The sequence below is a fragment of the Globicephala melas genome, chromosome 5, assembly GCF_963455315.2.
Source record: "Globicephala melas chromosome 5, mGloMel1.2, whole genome shotgun sequence".
Classification (NCBI taxonomy): Eukaryota; Metazoa; Chordata; class Mammalia; order Artiodactyla; family Delphinidae; genus Globicephala; species Globicephala melas.
The window spans coordinates 75,053,879-75,073,178 of NC_083318.1; the positions used below are offsets into that span (position 1 = coordinate 75,053,879).

At 40.1% G+C, this 19,300-nt stretch overlaps 1 protein-coding gene across 8 annotated transcripts in view; it reads left to right on the top strand.

Annotated features, from left to right (window-relative positions):
• EXOC1 (exocyst complex component 1) overlaps window positions 1-2,534 on the top strand; it is a 60,248-nt gene extending 57,714 nt beyond the window's left edge. For all 8 annotated transcript variants that reach the window (XM_060299379.1, XM_060299382.1, XM_060299383.1 and 5 more), the window contains one exon: window positions 1,356-2,534. In XM_060299379.1, the coding sequence (XP_060155362.1) occupies window positions 1,356-1,508 (153 nt within the window). In that variant the 3' untranslated portion in view covers window positions 1,509-2,534. The remainder of the gene's footprint in view (window positions 1-1,355) is intronic.
• Window positions 2,535-19,300: the final 16,766 nt, after the last annotated feature.

Consider the following 19,300-nt stretch of genomic DNA (forward strand, 5'->3'; position numbering starts at 1 on the left):
GTGGCAAGGAAATGGAATGGTGTATAGTACAGTGGAGTGATTCTGAGCATAGGGGTTGGAGCTGGAAATGGTTTCATAATCTGGCTCCAGATAAAGCTTCATGGTTTGGGGCAAATTACTTCACCTCTCTGAGCCTCAATTTCCTTATTTGAAAAGTAGAAATAATACCTCTCCTGTATACTGGCCACTACTATTACTGTCATTGCCATTTTATACATGAGAAAATCAAAGCTAAGAGAGGTGGAGTAATATGACCGTGATCCTATAGCTAATGAATGGTAGAGTCAGATTTAAACTGCCAACTGAGCCATCATTCTTTATAAGCCATACTAAAAGGCCCAGAGATGAGTGAGAATAATTCTGATTTTAACACCATGGAAGGCTTCATGAAGGAAAGCATTTGTGTTAGCCTCTGAAAGTCAGATACTAACTTAACAGATAAAGTAGGAGAAGTGGCCTTCCAGGTGGATGAAACACCATGAGCTAAAAGATGAGAAGCAAAAAAGTGTAAGTAAAACTGTTTAGTAAATAGTCTTAAGTTGTCTATTAGGAATTTAGGGTTTATGAGATTTAGGGTTTATAAGGAAAAATCCCCTCAACTGGCAGATAGGGATGATTTCATAGTACCCACACTCACCAGGTTGTCATGAGACTTAAAAAGGATAATGTATACATAAAGCACTTTGTACTGTGCTGATATGAAATAAGTCAATAAATATAACCTATTAATATTAGCTAATACGTCAATGTGTGTATCAGATTCTGTCTTGATAGTTGTCTGCATCGTGATTTCCACTTCCAGATTATAAATTCCTTCGATTGCAGATGATTGGTCTGACTCATCTTGGTGTCCTCCATGGCATCAAGCAGTGTTTTGCATCATCAATTTTAGATAAAGAAATTGTTAAACTTTCATATGAAATGAAAGTTAGGCATTCAGTGTTGCATTTCATTTAATCATTAGTCTTAGTTTCATACATAGTTGTGCATATCCACATCGGTGTTGGATATTGGAGTAAATATAATAACAGCTAAATGTAATGAGTGCTTACTGTGTCACACTGTTCTGAGCACTTTACGTGTATCCACTCATTTAACCTCACCTGAAGCTTGTGAGGAAGGTATTTTTATCATTACCCCAGTTTACAGATAAGGAACTTGAGGCACAGAGCAATGATGTAATGTACTCAAGGTCACAAAGCTTATAAGTGGAAGGAGCCAGTTTCTATCTCCAGAATGTATGTTCTTAACTATTATTCTAAATCCTTAGAATATATCCTGACATTATTTCTACATACTTGACTGTATTATTTCCATTCATAGTTTAACGACTCTTAATTTCATTTTTATTATAGGTGGTGTGGCACTCCATGCAGGATGAATTTATACGCCAGTACAAGCATTTTGAAGGTTTGATAGCTCGCTGTTATCCTGGATCTGGTGTTACAATGGAATTCACTATTCAGGACATTCTGGACTATTGCTCCAGCATTGCGCAGTCCCACTAAACCTTACAAAAGAAGAAAAGATAAATGAAAAAAGCACTCTGAGTACACCAGACACTATTCAAAAACATCAAGCAACCGTTCTGAGAACCAGACTTAAAATTTTATGTATGAATGTCAGATAAGTGGGTAGTACCATACCACAAATATTCAAAAGCGAAAGTACCAACCTATGTGGCAGTTTCATTTGCCCAATAGGTTGTGTACTAAAAGCATTTATCTCGGGCTTCCCTGGTGGTGCAATGGTTAAGAATTCGCCTGCCAATGCAGGAGACATGGATTCAAGCCCTGGTCCAGGAAGATCCCACATGCCGTGGAGCAACTAAGCACGTTTCCCACAACTACTGAAGTCCGCACACCCTAGAGCCCATGCTCTGCAACAAGAGAAGCCACTTCAATGAGAAGCCTGCGCACCACAACGAAGAGTAGCCCCTGCTCGCTGCAACTAGAGGAAGCCCACATGCAGCAACGAAGACCCAACGCAGCCAAAAATAAATAAATTAATTAAAGCATTTATCTCATCATAAATGCCTTTATCATTTTTCCAGACTGTCCAGGAAATTTTCCTGTATTGCCTCGCTTCTTATATTTAAGAGTGGTTATCCTGGGCTTCACTGGTGGCGCAGTGGTTGAGAGTCCGCCTGCTGATGCAGGGGACGTGGGTTCGTGCCCCGGTCCTGGAAGATCCCACATGCCACAGAGCGGCTGGGCCCGTGAGCCATGGCCGCTGAGCCTGCGCGTCCAGAGCCTATGCTCTGCAACGGGAGAGGCCACAACAGTGAGAGGCCCGCGTACCGCAAAAAAAAAAAAAAAAAAGAGTGGTTATCCTATGTGTAATGCATTGGGAGTTCTTCAGCTTTACTAATTCAGTATTGCTTACAAATGTTACTACTAAAATTTTGTATAGAACTTTTTCCCTCTAACTAATGTATATATGGATAGGGATCTTGTGATGATCAGTTGTAAACTTGGAATTTGAGGATTATGTGACTCTGTGTAGCAGTGAATCTAAAATAAAGAAGTTTTCAAAAAAATTAAAATCTGGTCGTATTATTCTTAGATCTATCATGCTATCATTTGTATAAAAGCAAGTTCTTATAAAATCAGTATATAAAAATGAATTACATGTCCATTAACCATAAACCACTTAAAAGTATAATAATAAGAAAAATAAAGGCATTTATAATAGCATTAAAAACATTTAGTATTTAGGACTAAGTCTAACGAAACATGTGCTATGGACTGAATTGTGTCCCCTCAAAATTGCTATATGGAGGCCCTAACCATGCCCTGCCGTGTGACTGTATTAGAGATAAGGCCTTTAAGGGGGTGATTGAGGTTAAATGAGGTCATAAGGGTGGACCCTGATCCAGTAGAACTGGTACCCTTATGAGAAGAGACACCAGAGCCCTCTCTCTACAATGTGAGGACACAGCAAGAAGGCAACCATCTGCAAGGCAGGAAGAGAGAGACCGCCAGAACACAGCCATTCTGGCACCCTGATCTCAAACTTCCAGCCTCCAAAACCATGAGAAAATAAATTTCTGTTGTTTAAATCACCTGATCTCTGGTATCTTGTTATGGCAGCCTGAGCTGACTAACACAAGATGAGTATAAGACCTTTATGGAGAAAATTATAAAATTATTAAAAGATATTTTAAAAGTCTTAAATAAGTAGAGGATGATTTCATGTTTCCAGATAAGAACACATAACATGGTAGAAATGAGAGTTATTCCCAAATTTAAAAATTCAGTGCAAACTTCCAGTTTCCAGTCCAGCAAGTAAGAAGCTTGAAAGTCACCTCTCCATCCTAACAACAAGTGAAAAGCTGAAAAAACTTAAAAGCAACTTCTTAGATCTGTATGAGAAGCAAGGTCACAGGGCAAACCACTGCCACAGTTGGAGAGATTAATAGGAGAACAGGGAGAATTACAACTTATTGAAACCTCCATAGGAACCAGTGCTAAAGTAGGAAAAAGAACTGTAATTGACAGCTTGCTGGAGATGAGTGTGGATAAGTCAGAGAAAAACTCTGGGGGAACACAGTCTTTGGGGGTAAAACTTTTGTGAGTTTTACCTCCTGTAGCTCTACCAAGTTCTCACATTGAATATCGGAGAAAAATTCCCTTGTGCTTCTAGCAAAGGGAGGGAAAAAGGAACCAATTCGAAATATGCCAGAATATTCTACTCTTAACAAAGTCTGCTGTCAGGAGAAATTATTTAACCAGAGCCCAACTGATCTGGGAGAAGGGAAATACCCAAATCCCGTTGGCTCAAGCCTTCCACATGGAATGGAAGAGAAATACCCAACTTCAGCCCACTCTAGTCATCCTTTTCCACCTAAAGGGGGAGAGGGCATTGAAAAGCACAGGTAAAGTTCACAGTCAAGAGTGCAGGCTCATTAAAAGACTGAGACCTTATCTTAGGGCTATAGAGTGCTTCATCTCCCTCTACACCTCATCACCACATTACTAAGACCTATTTACAACAGTTCTTTTTACCCAGTACATCATTATTTGACTACCAAGAAAGAATTATAAGACATACTAAAAGGCAAAAAACAGTTTGAAGAGACAAAACAAGCATTAGAACAGACTCAGATATGGCAGGGATGTTGGAATTATCAGATCAGGAATTCAAAATAACTATGATTAATATGCTAAGGGGTCTAATGGATAAAGTAGAAAACATGCAAGAACAGAAATGAAGAAGGCCTTTGATAGGCTTACTGAGAGACTGGACACAGCCGAGAAAAGAATCTCTGATCTTAAGGATATCACAATAGAGACCTCCAAAACTGAAACACGAAGAGAACAAAGATTTTTTTTAAAAAAATAAACAATGTCCAAGGACTATGGGACAACTACAAAGGGTATAATGTGCTTGTAATGGGAATGCCAGGAGGACAAGAAATACAGAAAGGAACAGAAGAAATCTTTGAAACAATCACTGAGAATTAACCCCAAATCAATGTTTGCCACCAAATCACAGATTTAGGAAGCTCAGAGAACTACAAGCAGGATGAATGCCAGAAAAACTATACCTATGCATATCATTTTCAAGCTACAGAAAAATGAAAGATAAAGATAAAAAAACTGAAAGAAGCCAGAGGGGGAAAAAACATCTTAGCTATAGAGGAACAAAGATAATTACATCCCACTTCTCAGAAACCATGCAAGCAAGAAGAAAGTGGAGTGCAATATTTAAAGTGTTGAGAAAAAAACCAACCTAGAATTCTGTAACCTGTGAAATTATTCTTCAAAAGTGAAGGAGAGAGAAAGACTTCCTCAGATAAACAAAAATTGAGGGGATTTGCTGCCAGTAGAACTGCCTTGCAAGAAATGTTAAAAGAACTTTAGAAGGAAAATGACACAGTTCAGAAACTCAGATCTGCATGAAGAAAGGAAGAGCATCAGAGAAGGAATAAGTGAAGGGAAAATTAAAACTTATTTTTCTTATTCTTAATTGATCTAACAGATAACAGTTTGTTCAAAATAACAATAGCAACAATGTATTCAATTATTTATGCATATATAAATATGCTTATGTATAAGTGAAATGAATCATAGCAGTGATAAAAAAGGATGAGAGGGAGGAATTAGGATTATTTTATTACTATAAGCTACTCTTACTATCCATGACACATTGTAGGGTTATTTGAAAGACTTGGATTAGTTGTATATTGCAAACTCTAGGGCAAACAAAAAGTTTTAAAAGAAGTATAACTGATATGCTAAGAAAGGAGAGAAAATGGAATCATATAAAATGCACAGTTAAAACTACAAAAGACAGAAAAAGAAAGAATGACAAAGCTAGGAACAAAGAACAAGGGCAACGAATAGAAAACAGTAACATATATGGATAGCTATTAATCCAACTATATCAAAAATCATTTTGAATGTCAATGGTCTAAATGCACCAATTGAAAGACAGAGATTGTCAGAGTGGATCAAAAAACAAGACCCAACCATATGTTTTCAAGAAATCTACTTTAAATATAAAGACATATACAGAATAAAAGCAAATGGATGGGAAAAAATATACCATGCTAACACTAATCAAAAGAAAGCAGGAGTAGATATATTAATTTCCGACAGAGCAGACTGCAGAGTAAGGAAAGTTATCAGGGATAAAGAAGGGCATTACATAATGATAAAGAGGCTAATTCTCTAGCAAGACCTAACAATCCTTAATGTGTATATGCCTAACAACAGAGCATTGAAATATGTGAGGCGAATACTAATAGAATTGCAAGGAGAAATAAACGAATCCACTATTATAGTTGGAGATTTCAGTATACCTTTATCAGAAATGGACAGATCCAACAGACAGAAAATCAGTAAGGACATAACTGAACTCAACAGTACCATCAATCAAATGGAGATAATGGACATCAATAGACTACTTCATCCACAACAGCAGAGTACACAATCTTCTCCTGATCATATGGAACATTCACCAAGATAGACCACATTCTGGACCATAAAAAATGGTTCAGAATAAGTTTGAAAGAATATAACTTATCTAATGTCCGCTTTCAGATCACAGGAATTAAACTAGAAACCAAAAACAGAAAGATAAGGGGAAAATCCCAAAATATTTGGAGATTAAAGACTCAATGCAGTTCCAGTCAAAGTCACAACTGTTTTGGTTCGGTTGGTTTTCGTAGGACCCAACAAGCTGTTTCTAAAATGTACACAGCGAAACAAAAGGCTAATAGCCGAGACAGTCCTGAAGAATGAGGTAGGAGGAATTTCCTTATCAAGAATTATAATTAAAGCAGTATTGTATTGGTGCAAAGATAAATAAATAAATCAACAAGTGGAACAAAACCAGGAGTCCAGAAACAGACCCATACAAATAGAGACCCTTGCTTTATTACAGATGTGGCATGGCAAATCAGTGGGGGAAAGATAGGCTTGGAATAAATAGTGCTGGAACAGGTTGTCCATAAGAGAAAAGGTAAAAATCGAGCCCTTATCTCACACCATGTACAAAATGAATTCCACATGGATTGGATTCCTAATTGTGAAATGTAAAACTATAGAACTTAAGAGAGTATCTTTTTACCTCAGGAATGGGAAAGATTTTGTTAAACAAGATGCAAAAATGCAAATCATAAGGGAAAAAAAGTTGATAGATTTGACTATGTCCAAATTAGGAACTTGTGTTCATCTTTCATGAAAATGAAACAACAGGCCACAAACTGAGAGATGATAACTGCAACACATATGACAATCAGCATCCAAAACTTATAAGGAACTCCTAAAAATCAGTTTAAAACAAAAAAGACAAACCAGGGAATTCCATGGCAGTCTATTGGTTAGGACTCCGAGCTTCCACTGCAGCGGGGAAGGGTTCCATCCCTGGTCGGGGAAGTGAGATCCTGCAAGCCACACGGTGCAGCAAAAATAGAAAAAGACAAACCAATAGACAAAAAGGACAAAAAAAAAAAAAAATGTACAGGCATTTCACAGAAGAAAGTGACAGTATGACTAATAAGCACATGAAGCGTTCACTTGACATTAGGGAAATGTTTTCCCTGATTGAATTTAAATTAAATTTAAAAGGATGTGAGGTCAACAGAACACAAATGCTTCTGGAGGAAGCATAAGTTGGTATAATCACTTAAACAATTTAACACTGTCTAGTAAAGTTAAAGATGAGTGTAACCTATGACTCAGCAATTCCACCCCTAAGTCTGTGCTCCAACGCAGTCAATCTGAATCCAAACTACAGGTTAGAATCACCTGGTGTGCTTGTGTAATACAGATGCCTGGGACATTAAATTTCAGCTGAGCCAGGGTGGAGGGCAGGCATCTATAGTTTTTCAAAGCTCCCCAGTGATTCTGGTACTCAGTGTGGTTTGAGAATCACTGCCATAAAGAGACTCATGTACTTAGGTATTAGCACAAAGTCTTAACAAAGACCCTATCAGTACAGTTTGTAATAGCAAAAAATTGCAAATATCCCAAATGTCCATTAACAGTAGATGGATAAATTAAGGTATCTTCATTATATGCCAATACAGTAGTGAAAAATAGTGAATTTTATCTACATACAACAGTGCAGATAAATGCCAGGAAAATAATGTCAGATAAAAAAAAAAATCAAAGAATACATACTGTATGATTCTATTATTATAAAAGTTCAAAACCCAAAATTAAACTATATGTTGTTTAGAGTTGCAAATGTGGTAAAACTGAAGAAAAGCAAGGAAATGATCATAAAATTCTGGAGAGTGATTAGGGACCAAGAAGGGAAGTTTATGGTACCTAGCAGGGACAGGATTTTTTTTTTTTTTTTTTTTTGCGGTACGCGAGCCTCTCACTGTTGTGGCCTCTCCCGTTGGGGAGCACAGGCTCCGGACGTGCAGGCTCAGAGGCCATGGCTCACGGGCCCAGCCGCTCCACGGCATGTGGGATCTTCCCGGACCGGGTCACGAACCCGTGTCCCCTGCATCAGCAGGTGGACTCTCAACCACTGTGCCACCAGGGAAGCCCCGGGCACAGGATGTTAAAGGCATATTGTCATGTTCTTTTACTTAACTGGGTAGTGGCTACATGGATTTCATTGTACCATGACACTTTATACCTTACATATACCTTATAAATCTTATTTTATATTAGTTCAACATTTAATTTAAAAACATAAAATCAAACTCACATATATGTGTGTATATATCTTTATTGATATATAATAAAACTTGAACATTTATAGATGGTGATCTGGAGCCAAAGAAGATCGAGTGACTTGCTCAGGGTCTAAGCCAAATATTAACAGAGCTGATATTCCACACAACAATAACCTTCCTCTCAAAGTGCTGGCCTTTCTTTTACCCTGTTAATAGCAGGAATGATACAAATATAAATATACTTACATCTAAGGACCAAACACTATCTAATATCTCCATTAACAGGCAAAGGTTAATTTTACCTGAGGTGGTATGGCAGGTAAAAGAAAGAAAAGGCAGTGGATGACTCCCATCAGCTATAGTTTTCTGGATCTTAAAGATCTATACTATTGTATACTAGATGGGATAGGGAAGGAGAAACAGAGGACTTTTTTTTTTTTTTTTTTTTTTTGCGGTACACGGGCCTCTCACTCTTGTGGCCTCTCCTGTTGCAGAGCACAAGCTCCGGACACACAGGCTCAGCAGCCATGGCTCACGGGCCTAGCCGCTCCGCAGCATGTGGGATCTTCCCAGACCAGGGCACGAACCCACGTCCCCTGCATCGGCAGGTGGACTCTCAACCACTGTGCCACCAGGGAAGCCCGAAACAGAGAACTTTTAAACAAACTACTGAAGATGATAACTTAGAGCAGGGATCCCCAACGCCCAGGCTGTGGACTGCTACCAGTTCGTGGCCTGTTAGGAAACGGGCCGCACAGCAGGAGGTGAGCGGTGGGCAAGCAAGCGAAGCTTCATCTGCCGCTCCCCGTCACTCGAATTACTGCCAGAACCATCACTAGCATTACCATCTGGACCATCCCCCCATACCCTAGTCCATGGAAGAATTGTCTTCCACGAAACCGGTCCCTGGTGCCAAAAATGTTGGAGACCGCTGACTTAGAGAATATAAATAAATGAAAAAGTGCTGAGAAAGTAAAAATGGCTATGCCAGGAAGGTTAAATATGCAATATTAGAGTGGTGTCAAAGACATAAGATTATTTTCTCATAACTATCTGCTTTGGGATCCTCTACATCGGCACTTCTCAAGTGTTATTGTACATAGGGAACAACCAGGAATCTTGTTGAAATGTAGTTTCTGATCCAGCAGATTTTGTGTGGTCCAAGATTCTGCATTTCTAGCAAGATCCCAGGTAATATCAATGCCTCTGGTCTACAGCCCACAGTTTGTGTTGCAAAGCTGAACAGTGATGTAGAGTTACATCATTCATACCTGTGAACAAATCAGGATAATTTGGGATTTTTCACCTTTGGGAGATAGCTGACATTTATGCTTGTGGTTTTAAAAGAGTTCTCAGTTTGTAATATTTGGTGGCACCGTGATACCATGGTATACTGCTCACTTAATCCCTGACTGAGTATAGTACTAAATGCATTTAGGAGGGGGAGCATTCAAAAGACAGTGGGGTAGATGGAAATGGGGAGAGGTATATATGAAAACGGACAGGGAAAGCAGGTGCTAACAATGGCGAATACAGCAAGCAAGACAAAGCAACGTCGATCTATGAGCAAATCACTTGCCCAACCATCTTGAAAAAGCAGCTTCTGTGAGATCAGCATCTCAATCAATTTCACTTGCAAGATGGTGAATCCTTCAAGAAGTTCCAGCCTAGTTAGCTGGAGGAGAAGGTAGTGGAAAAGAAATTAAGAAATTGAAGGAATGTGCTCTAATCTGAATTTTATACTTGTCTCCATTTAATTTTAAACAGTTAGCCTTTCCGAATCTCCTGTAAATTACATTGCCCTGTAATTCTCTCGTACGAGCCTATTCTTTTACTTCATGGCATTTACCATAATATGAAATATGTTTATTTGTCTTTCTACTTCTTCAGTGTCTTATCTCCCCTACTTAGCCTGCAGTCTTTATGACTAGAATCAAGATTGTTCTGTTTACCAGTATCTATCTAGCACACGTAAGTACTTAATAAATGTTGAATTTAAAAAGTAAAAAGTGGGACTTCCCTGGTGGTCCAGTGGCTAAGACTCTGAGCTCCCAATGCAGGGGGCCCGGGTTTGATCTCTGATCAGAGAACTAGATCCCGCATGCCGCAACTAAGAGTTCATATGCCACAACTAAAAAAAGAGCCCGCACACCACAACTAAAAGGATCCCACAGGCCGCAAGGAAGATCCCACATGCGGCAACGAAGATCCCATGTGCCTCAGCTAAGACCCCATGCAGCCAAATAAAAAATATTTTTTAAATAATAAATAAATAAAAAGTAAAAAGTGAACAGGGAGACCTGAACTGTTAATGCATGAAAGGAGGAAACCTTCATGTGTATTTCTTTACGATTCTCTTCCATGTTTACAGTACAACCATATTCTTGAAAGTAAGTTGCCTTAGGGCAGAGGCTCTGCCTGCTTTGTTCACGGCTTGAGCCCAGCACTTAATGTGCCACCTTGCTTTAAGTGCTCAGTAACTAGATGTGGAAGATAATGTTCATTCTAGGTGCTGAGTGAAGGAACTGTTATAAGGAAATTGAGCCACAAGATAAAGCAAAAAGGAAAACTGCTCTACTCCCTGTTTTTATACAGGGTCTTGCACAGTGATATAAATTCAACAAAGACTTGATGAATTAAATTCATGGAGGACCTAAATAAACAATGTCTTCTGTAGATTTCAGATACGCTCTTTTTGGGAGGAGGGTTTTCTAGATCTACTGTCAATTCCTCTGATAGATACTGTGGGCTATGGCGTCTGCCTACTCTTCCTTGCGAACAGAGCTCTGCTTGTTACAGAGTAGGAACATGCCAGAAAAAGTGAAAAATCAAGGTTGGCATAAACCCTTGGATCTCAACCTGCTGCATATTACAGTTGTTGGGGAAATGTTTAAAAATACTGATATCTGCACCCCACCCCGGCCAAATAAATAAGAATTTCTGAAGGTGGAGCCCAAGTTTTTACAAACCTCCCGGGTGATTATAATGGGCAGCATGTTTGCCCTGGTCTAAGCCTGCCATGACTATCCAGTTCTCCTTTGCCTGTAGTTAATTTAGGAATATGCATCCATGCGACCCAGTTCTGGTCAGTGAGATCATAAGAGAAAAATCTGCTAAGGGGTCCTAGAAAAGATTTTGCACTCTGACATAAGAGGAAGTTCATAAGATATGCAGGGTCTTTATCCTCTATGTCTTCTTCCTTCTTGGTACGTTGTGATATGAAGAGATCATGAGGTAGGAGGATTACCTGAGCCATCAAAGAAAATGTAAATCATGGAATGATACATGTCAAAAAATAATATGTATATAAACAGTAGAGAGAGTAGGTACAATTATTTGAAATTTTAGGGTATTGAATTTAATTTCTTTAATGATTATTTAAATGTTACTATTAATCATTAGAGGGTTCTCTTTAATTTTCACTGCACAATCATGATCCTTTTAGCTTTGTAGACGATTTAAATAATCATATTGCAAACAGGTCTGAGAGTTCTTTGGAAGAAATTTTATGTTGTTTTATTAGAATTTAATATTTCTTTCATTTGCTATAGTTTAAAAGAGCCCTTTAGCTTTGGATATTTTTCTGGACCAACAGTTCTTATTTTACTCCCCCAGACTTTGCCAAGCTGTAACTAAGCCAATATCGATTCTCTGCAACTACTTTGAGGTCAGGTTGACAGTCAATATTGTAGCACTTAGGGAAAGAGACCTTTCTAAAAGGATTTCTAAGTAGTGGAATAATATAACATTTAATCCAAAACACCACATGCTTTTCTGAGACAGTTTGTAGGCCCTAAATTTAATTTGAAAAAACAAAAAATCTTGAAGTGGTTTGTATTAAAATTTACTCATTATAATTTTACTTACTTTTTTAAGCCAAGTTTACTTTAAATTAACTACAGCTATAAATGTACTATATCTAACTTGTGCTTATAAAAAGTCATTCCCATATTTGTTTATTCAGGAGGAGTAATCTGCTGTAAGATTGCTCAAACCATAACATTTATCACAGGGAACAGTTCTCTAAGTAGAAGAGAGAGGAGCAACAGTTAATGAGAGTGTAACAGATGAATACTTTAACCTTTACTGATGTAGCCTGAAATTATGCACCTCTCCCTAGGGCATCACCTTAAGAATTGTGATTTCTCTTCTTATTCTCAGGGTCCCTTGTCTTTTAAATAATTTCCTGCCTCTTAGCCTTGTCTTTGGACCACAGATTTTTTTTTTCTGCCTGAAATATTATAGTATTGCTGTTCATCAGGGGGTATAAAATTTATCAAAATAATCTAGAAATGAATTGAACTGTTTCTTCTTCTATATAATAGTAGAATCATTCTAGATCCTGGTAAGACTATCCATCACAGTCTCCATGCTCTACAAAGATTAGGCAGATGACTATATTAGCTGGACCAATCAGGCTCTCTTCCTCTGCCAGGAATCTGAATCTTGGGCAGAGTGACTCTGAGTGGGATGAAGGCACTTAGAGTTAAATCATTCCAATGGTCACACCAAAAGAGACCACCCATAAATGTCTTCTATAAAGATCTCCAAAGTTGTCCTGGTTTCTATTCCTCCCAAGATCGAGTGGTTCTGTTTTCCTCTGAGTCTGTGAATCACCCAATATTCTTCCAATATTGCAGTCAGGGAGTGGTAGGGAGCCCTTAAGTTAGCTGAAGTTAGTTTCTGTAGCTTGCAACCAAAGAGCCCCAATTAATGCAGACTGAAACATGTATGTACACAAAATCAAACCAACTATATAAGACAATAAATGATAGATGCCAAATGTACGATACAGACAGTAAGTGCTGTAATAGCTCAGAGGACTTAGATATATCTGTGGTCTGATAAAGTCAAGAAAAACTTTATAAAGAAATTAGGATATGCATCACTGAGTTACCTTCACCCATCCATTGGGCAGCACCCATGAAGATAAATAGCAGTGTAACATTGAGCTAAGAGCTCAGGCTCTGAAGTCAGAGAGAACTGGGCTCAAATCCTCCTCTCTCTGGCTGTATGATCTTGTTTAAGTAAGTCAGCCTTTGTGCCTCATTATCCCTATTTGTAAAATGGAAAGAGTAGTACTCCTCCCATAGGTTCATTGTAAGGATTAAACCAGATAATGTTTGTAAAATGTTTAGCACAGTACTAATAAAAATTCAATTTTAAAAAGAAACAAATCAATCATGCATCTCTTTGCAATGGTTGAGAAATCGGACTCATCTCTCCAGGATGAGTGGATGACGCACTCACATACGTTCTCAGGACAGAGGGAGTCTCATCGAGTCTTTTGTCTGTGAAGCCATTACCCACAACGTCTTTAGTAACTTGCTAATGTTATTTCATTAGCCTTTCACAAACCTGTGAGACAAAGCACTGAAGAAAGTTCCTAGCTTCATCCAGACTTCCAGGAAAGTGGTTTCGAATTCCCCCAAATGACATGGAAAAGAGGCTCATTCACGGATTCTGGAAACTAGATATGAACTGAGTCCTGTTTCTTATTCCTACACCAATAATCTATTCACTAGTTTGGCATGTCTCTTCTGCCATTTTAATCAGACCGCCAAAGCTACATCCTTTTTAATTTAAAAAAGAATTATATTACTACCTTTTAAAACATTGATGAATCCAATTGATCAATCGCCACAGTTCATTTTACTTGAGCACATTAGATAGCAGAGTATATACTGGCTATACTTTATAACACATCAAAAATAAAATAAACCATGAAGCTGTGGACATTACTGCTATGGTATCAGGTATTCACACAAAACCCAAAAGCCTTGATGAATTGCCTTGTCATCATCCAAACTCCTCATTCTATTACTCAGTATAAGGTTCCTTAAGTATAATAGGAAGCATTTAAAAGAAAACTGTAAATGAAGCATCATAATTTAATTGCTGTTCTATTTTAATCAGATGTAATCCTATGAAGAAAGCCCAAAAAGTAACTAAACTAGCATCTTAACAAGTTTACATAACAGCAAATTTTTAAGACATTTCATTTACTTATATTATTTGATAATTCATTATTCAATCATTTATTCATTCATCAAACACTTACTAATGGCCTGTGGGGCTACAGAGACAAGATCAAAAAGCGTATAGTGTAATGGTAGAGATGGGCAAGTAAAAATATCCAACCCAAATGCTTACAGTCATTATCTTTAGAGAAAAGAGTAAAATGGGGGACCAGAGCAGGGAAAATATTAGAAGTTTCTTGTGACTTTTTTTTTTTTTTTTTTGCGGTATGCGGGCCTCTCACTGCTGTGGCCTCTCCCATTGTGGAGCACAGGCTCCGGACACGCAGGCTCAGCGGCCATGGCTCACGGGCCCAGCCACTCCGCGGCATGCGGGATCCTCCAGGACCGGGGCACGAACCCGTGTCCCCTGCATCGGCAGGCGGACTCTCAACCACTGCGCCACCAGGGAAGCCCTCTTGTGACTTTTGATTTGTAATCTCCTGTATGGTTTGAATTCCTCTACAAGCATATACTAGTTGATAAATTTGAAACATGGTAAAATGAAATGTTAATAAGGTTAATATCTTAGACATCATCAACATAATTGCTCTCTTTTGCTTTTCCTAGAACATATTTTTCTAATTGGCCCAAGACATCAACCAGTCTCAGAAGGAGACAAAGAGATCTGTTACAGAATGAGAACACTGATTGCTTACTGGGTGCCAGACACTGCTGTAAGCAATTTACATGTAATGCAAGGAGAAAGAATTAATACTCAGCTTCTGGCCTTCAAAATAAGATCGTGCAGCCAAACAATAGCTCAAAAGCCAGGCTATTGTATTGGGAGGGGATATTCTAAATTCTTTTATTCACCTTCAGCCCCCATCCATTAGGTACTAAGCCTGGATGCCTTGGCTCAGAGAGTTCTCACCTGGGGTAGAGAAGACACCCCTTAGAGAGGGTCTAATTACTCTATGGTGGAAGGAAGGTGTGATACAGAGGGATGGGAAGGGGAGCCATTCCCCTTCAGCCCCAGGATTGTGGCAAGGAAAGAGCAAGAGAGGAACAGAGTAGTCAGACACGCATCCTGGCATGTAGTATTAGCTGGGGAAGACGTCAAAGGCGGAAGGGGACGCTTATCTCCACTCCCCATTTGAGACTTGGAGAAGAGGCCTCATTCCAGCCTGCTTCATATCAACCCTAGTGGGGCCAGCATGACCAGGCAGAGGGAGGTCATGAGGTTTAACTTTAGAGTCAGCTATACTCTCTTCATGGCGCCCCTGTGACCAAGACTCTCCAAGAATCTGGCTGGGGACTCATAGTGCCAGTGAGGTGGGTGAGGGCCTGCGACATGGGCTGGGACGAGTCACAGCCAGAAGTCAGAGGAATAAGTTGTGTTGGGAGGAGGCCCAGGGAGGCAGAGAGAGAGCGCCACCAGGGAGACAAAGAGAGACCCGTGCCTCACACCAGCCACAGGCAGCTGCAATGCCGGCGACGGTAAGAGCAACCAGGTAGACAAGGGTAGAAGAGGTTCCCAAGGCCCACAGTCTTCCCTCAGCTACAAGGTGAGGCAACTCCACACCTCCCACATGCATACACCCAGTTCACGTCTTGGAGCCCAAAGGGTGAGAAATCTGACGGACTGAGCTTTTATTTTCCTAGACATACTAACAACCCCCTTTAAAGGAAGTGTTTAAATTACTGGGTCAGATCTAAACATTAATTGTTTTTACTCCTTACCAGCAGGTACGGACCAGGGAAGAAGGCTGGATCAGTTAACAAAGGGACCACAGTTTCTCCAAACTTCCGAGATGTGGTGTGAGTTAAATTCACAATCCTGCTAAGTCAGTCTAAAAATCAATTACAATTCAGGGTATTAAATGCTATGAAAAGAAGCTGCTATGGGAGCTCTATGCAGCAGAAGTAATTAATGTATTAGATCAGACCCATAGAGCATCCCACCCAGGATTTGGTCCTCCCAGGGGAACCAGCGCACATGTGCTGAGGGGCCGAGCGAGGGAGCATGGTTGATTTTGACTCGGCATTTCATTAACTGGAAACTTAAGGGCATTCCTTAAAATATCACCAATTTGGCATCCAGTGATTTCTACAACTCTCCTTGAACATTTTTATACATCTGCACCATTTCTTGGAGGCTTTAAATCTCTGTTTAGAGGCTATTTTGGAAAGTTCTGTTCGTCATCACCCAATTTTGGTGAGTTAGGAAGAGTGAGGCAAGGCAGGTTCTCTGTATATCAGCATCTTCCTCTTCAGATGGTTTTTCCCCTACTTTGAGAAAAAAGGAAGCCACCATGTTTATTTATGTTTGAGGTTTAGATAGTAAGCATAGTTTGCTCAGAATGGCTCAAAACATAAGTTTTATTTCCTCACGTCCAGTTCTTCCTCTTGCCCCTGGATAATAACTCAGGCAGATCCCATGACTTTTTTGGTGTCTCTGAAGAAGAAGAAGTCCTTGATTAGTAATTAAAATACCCACAACAGTTCCCTGTCATAAGCAGAACATTAAACGTGTCTTGGTGGTCAATGTTCTCACCCTTTTCCAGCTTGGGTCTGCTGCTGGCAGAGAAACAAAGGGAAATGGTCCCTTGTTTTCCTCTTTTCCCATTCCCACTTCAATTCCTCCTCTACCCAAATTGCTACAGGAGGGAGAGGAGGGAAGAGGCAGGGAAGTTCTTAATTGACCAGTGTTTCTGTGCTCCAACGTCTGCTCTAGGGTGTTTAAACCTGACTATTGTTGCAGATGCTTTGGAGACCCTCCTCCCTGCTCTGTGGGTTTCTCACCTACAGCTCATTTGCCAAGAGTCAGTGCATCTCAATTCCCAGCGGGCTCTTACTTCTTCTCTGCCTCCCGAACTGGCACCAGCCCCAGCTCCCCTCAGCAGAAGACGCCTCGTCTTCCTGCCGGCCTTCCTAGACAGGACCTTCTTCTGTTAGGGTTTAGTTGCAGACCAGAGAAACCCCTCTAGATTGTTTCAGTGGAAATGGACTTACAACCAGGTTGCAGGAGGCTTACAGAATTGTTTGGAAGGGATAGAGGAACAGGGTCTAGGCAAAGCTTCTAGAAACAGCTCTCACTCCCAAGATCACATCTCCTTTGTGGTCAGGAAAGCTTCCACCAATGCTCCCGGCAGCTCCTGAAGCTACCTGCTCCACGACCCATCCCAGCCAAGTGGATGCCTCCGGTCCCTCACTCTCCTTCCTTTATCCCATTCCTAATGTGTCTCACATGAGTGCAGATGATGGTGGAACTTCAGCTGCAGGCAATCCAGGAAAAACAACACTCAGCTTTCCAGCCTCTCAGACAGGAAGGCATGCCAGGAGCCTGGAGTTGACGCCAAGGGACCCAATTCACAGGATCTGGTACAGGAACAGAGATCTCTCACATGAGGCTCATACCTGATTGTGGAAAAGATACGGCCAAGTCTGAGAGGGTGCCCTTAACTCAGGATTCTCTCCTTTGTTCAGGGGACACAAATTAAGTGGTCTCTTTAAGTGCCCTCTCTCTTGATTTGAGATGAAGAGAGAAGTCCTCCAAAAATTCCTGGATCACTTCTAACATTTGGTTACACTTGTTAATAGAACCCTAATTTGGTATGAGAATAGGTCATAAATTATTCAGGCCTTCTTTGCCAGTGACTGCTCTAGGAGGGGGCCTGGAACCCGGTTCTGGCCAGTAAAGGGAACTTTACCAGTGGATTCTGGGAGACATTTCTCTTTGATGAGAAGAAGACCCATGAGGAAAAACCTTTTATTTTCTTGCCATGAAATCCCTGCTCCCTGCCCTCGCTTCTTGTTTTGGGTGCTGATGCACGTGGACCTGTTACTTAGACTTGTGGCAGCCATCCTGTGGCCATGGGGCAAATGGTCTGAGGATGAAAGTCATCCACTGAGGAGAGAGAGTGGAAGCATGAAAAGTGGTCAGGTCCTTGATGGCTCCATTGAACGACGAACCAAGACAGGACTCACTTCTGTCAGGTATTTTGTCAAGTGAGACCACGAAATGCTTTTATTACTTAACCAGTTCTTAGTCAGGCGTTCTGATACCTGCAGCCAAATGCATGTTGACTGACACTCAGGGTGAATCACTGGAACCCATGATAAATGAGAGAGAGAGAGAGTGATTCGGAGCCCAAGTCAGCAAGTGAGTATTTTCATGTTTCTGCACAGTCAGGACTTTCTGAGTAAGATTTACCAGAACCCGGGTTAAAGAACAAGACTTGGAAGTTTAATTATGACTGTGACAGAATAGATAGTGAGAAAACTCTGGAAAGAGTTACCTCCCTGGAGGTATGTGTTTACATTTCAAATGGGGGCAAAACCTGGAACTAAGGAAACCTCCCAGGATATGTAAACCAGGAGAGGTTTCACTTGTCTTCCCCGAGACATCTATTTATATTCCAGAAGGTCAGCGCCCAGGACCTTTCCCTTATCTTCTCAAGGAAAATTAGTGTTAACCAGGCAGCAAAGCTTTCTCTCCCTTTCTCAAGAGAGGAAGGAAGAGAGCTTTTCCTCTCATACATAAACTCTCAGATTCTTATTTGCGGGGGGAGTTCCTCTCCTGCAGTACAGAACTCGGTACATATACGGCAGCATCTGACTCCCTTCACCTCACCCTGGGGGGTTGAGCAAGGATAATTATTGATGTAAGTAATAAAAACTGATCTCTGTACCAGAAACCTCATATTTGCATTCAGGATAATATACATAAATATAGATATTAAAAACCGGTCAGCTGTAGAAAGAGGCTCGTGCATGGTTCTTCACTGGAGAATGTGACTCAGTTACTAAAAAGACTAATGTGATACTAAGACAGTATTAGGATACATTGAATGTACTGTGCAGATATCGCAAGAGAAACAAATATATCCCAAGCTTCAGTCCTAATCTGGTGCAACCATTTCTGGGTATAAATCTCAATAAGAAAACTGAGAAACTACAGTGTTTCTACTCCAGAGGAAGTAGCCAGATAAGTGATGGGCTTGGAGACCCTGTCATGTGAGCAAAGGCGGAAGGATATGAGTATTCTGAAAGGTCATCTCACGTATGAGGGAAAAGATTCACTTTCTTTTGATTGTTCAGAACAAATTGCTCACACACAAGGAGAGGCAGATTTTGGCATCATATAAAGAAGTATTTTTCTAACAAAGATTTCAGCAATAAAATGAGCTGCTTTGAAAAG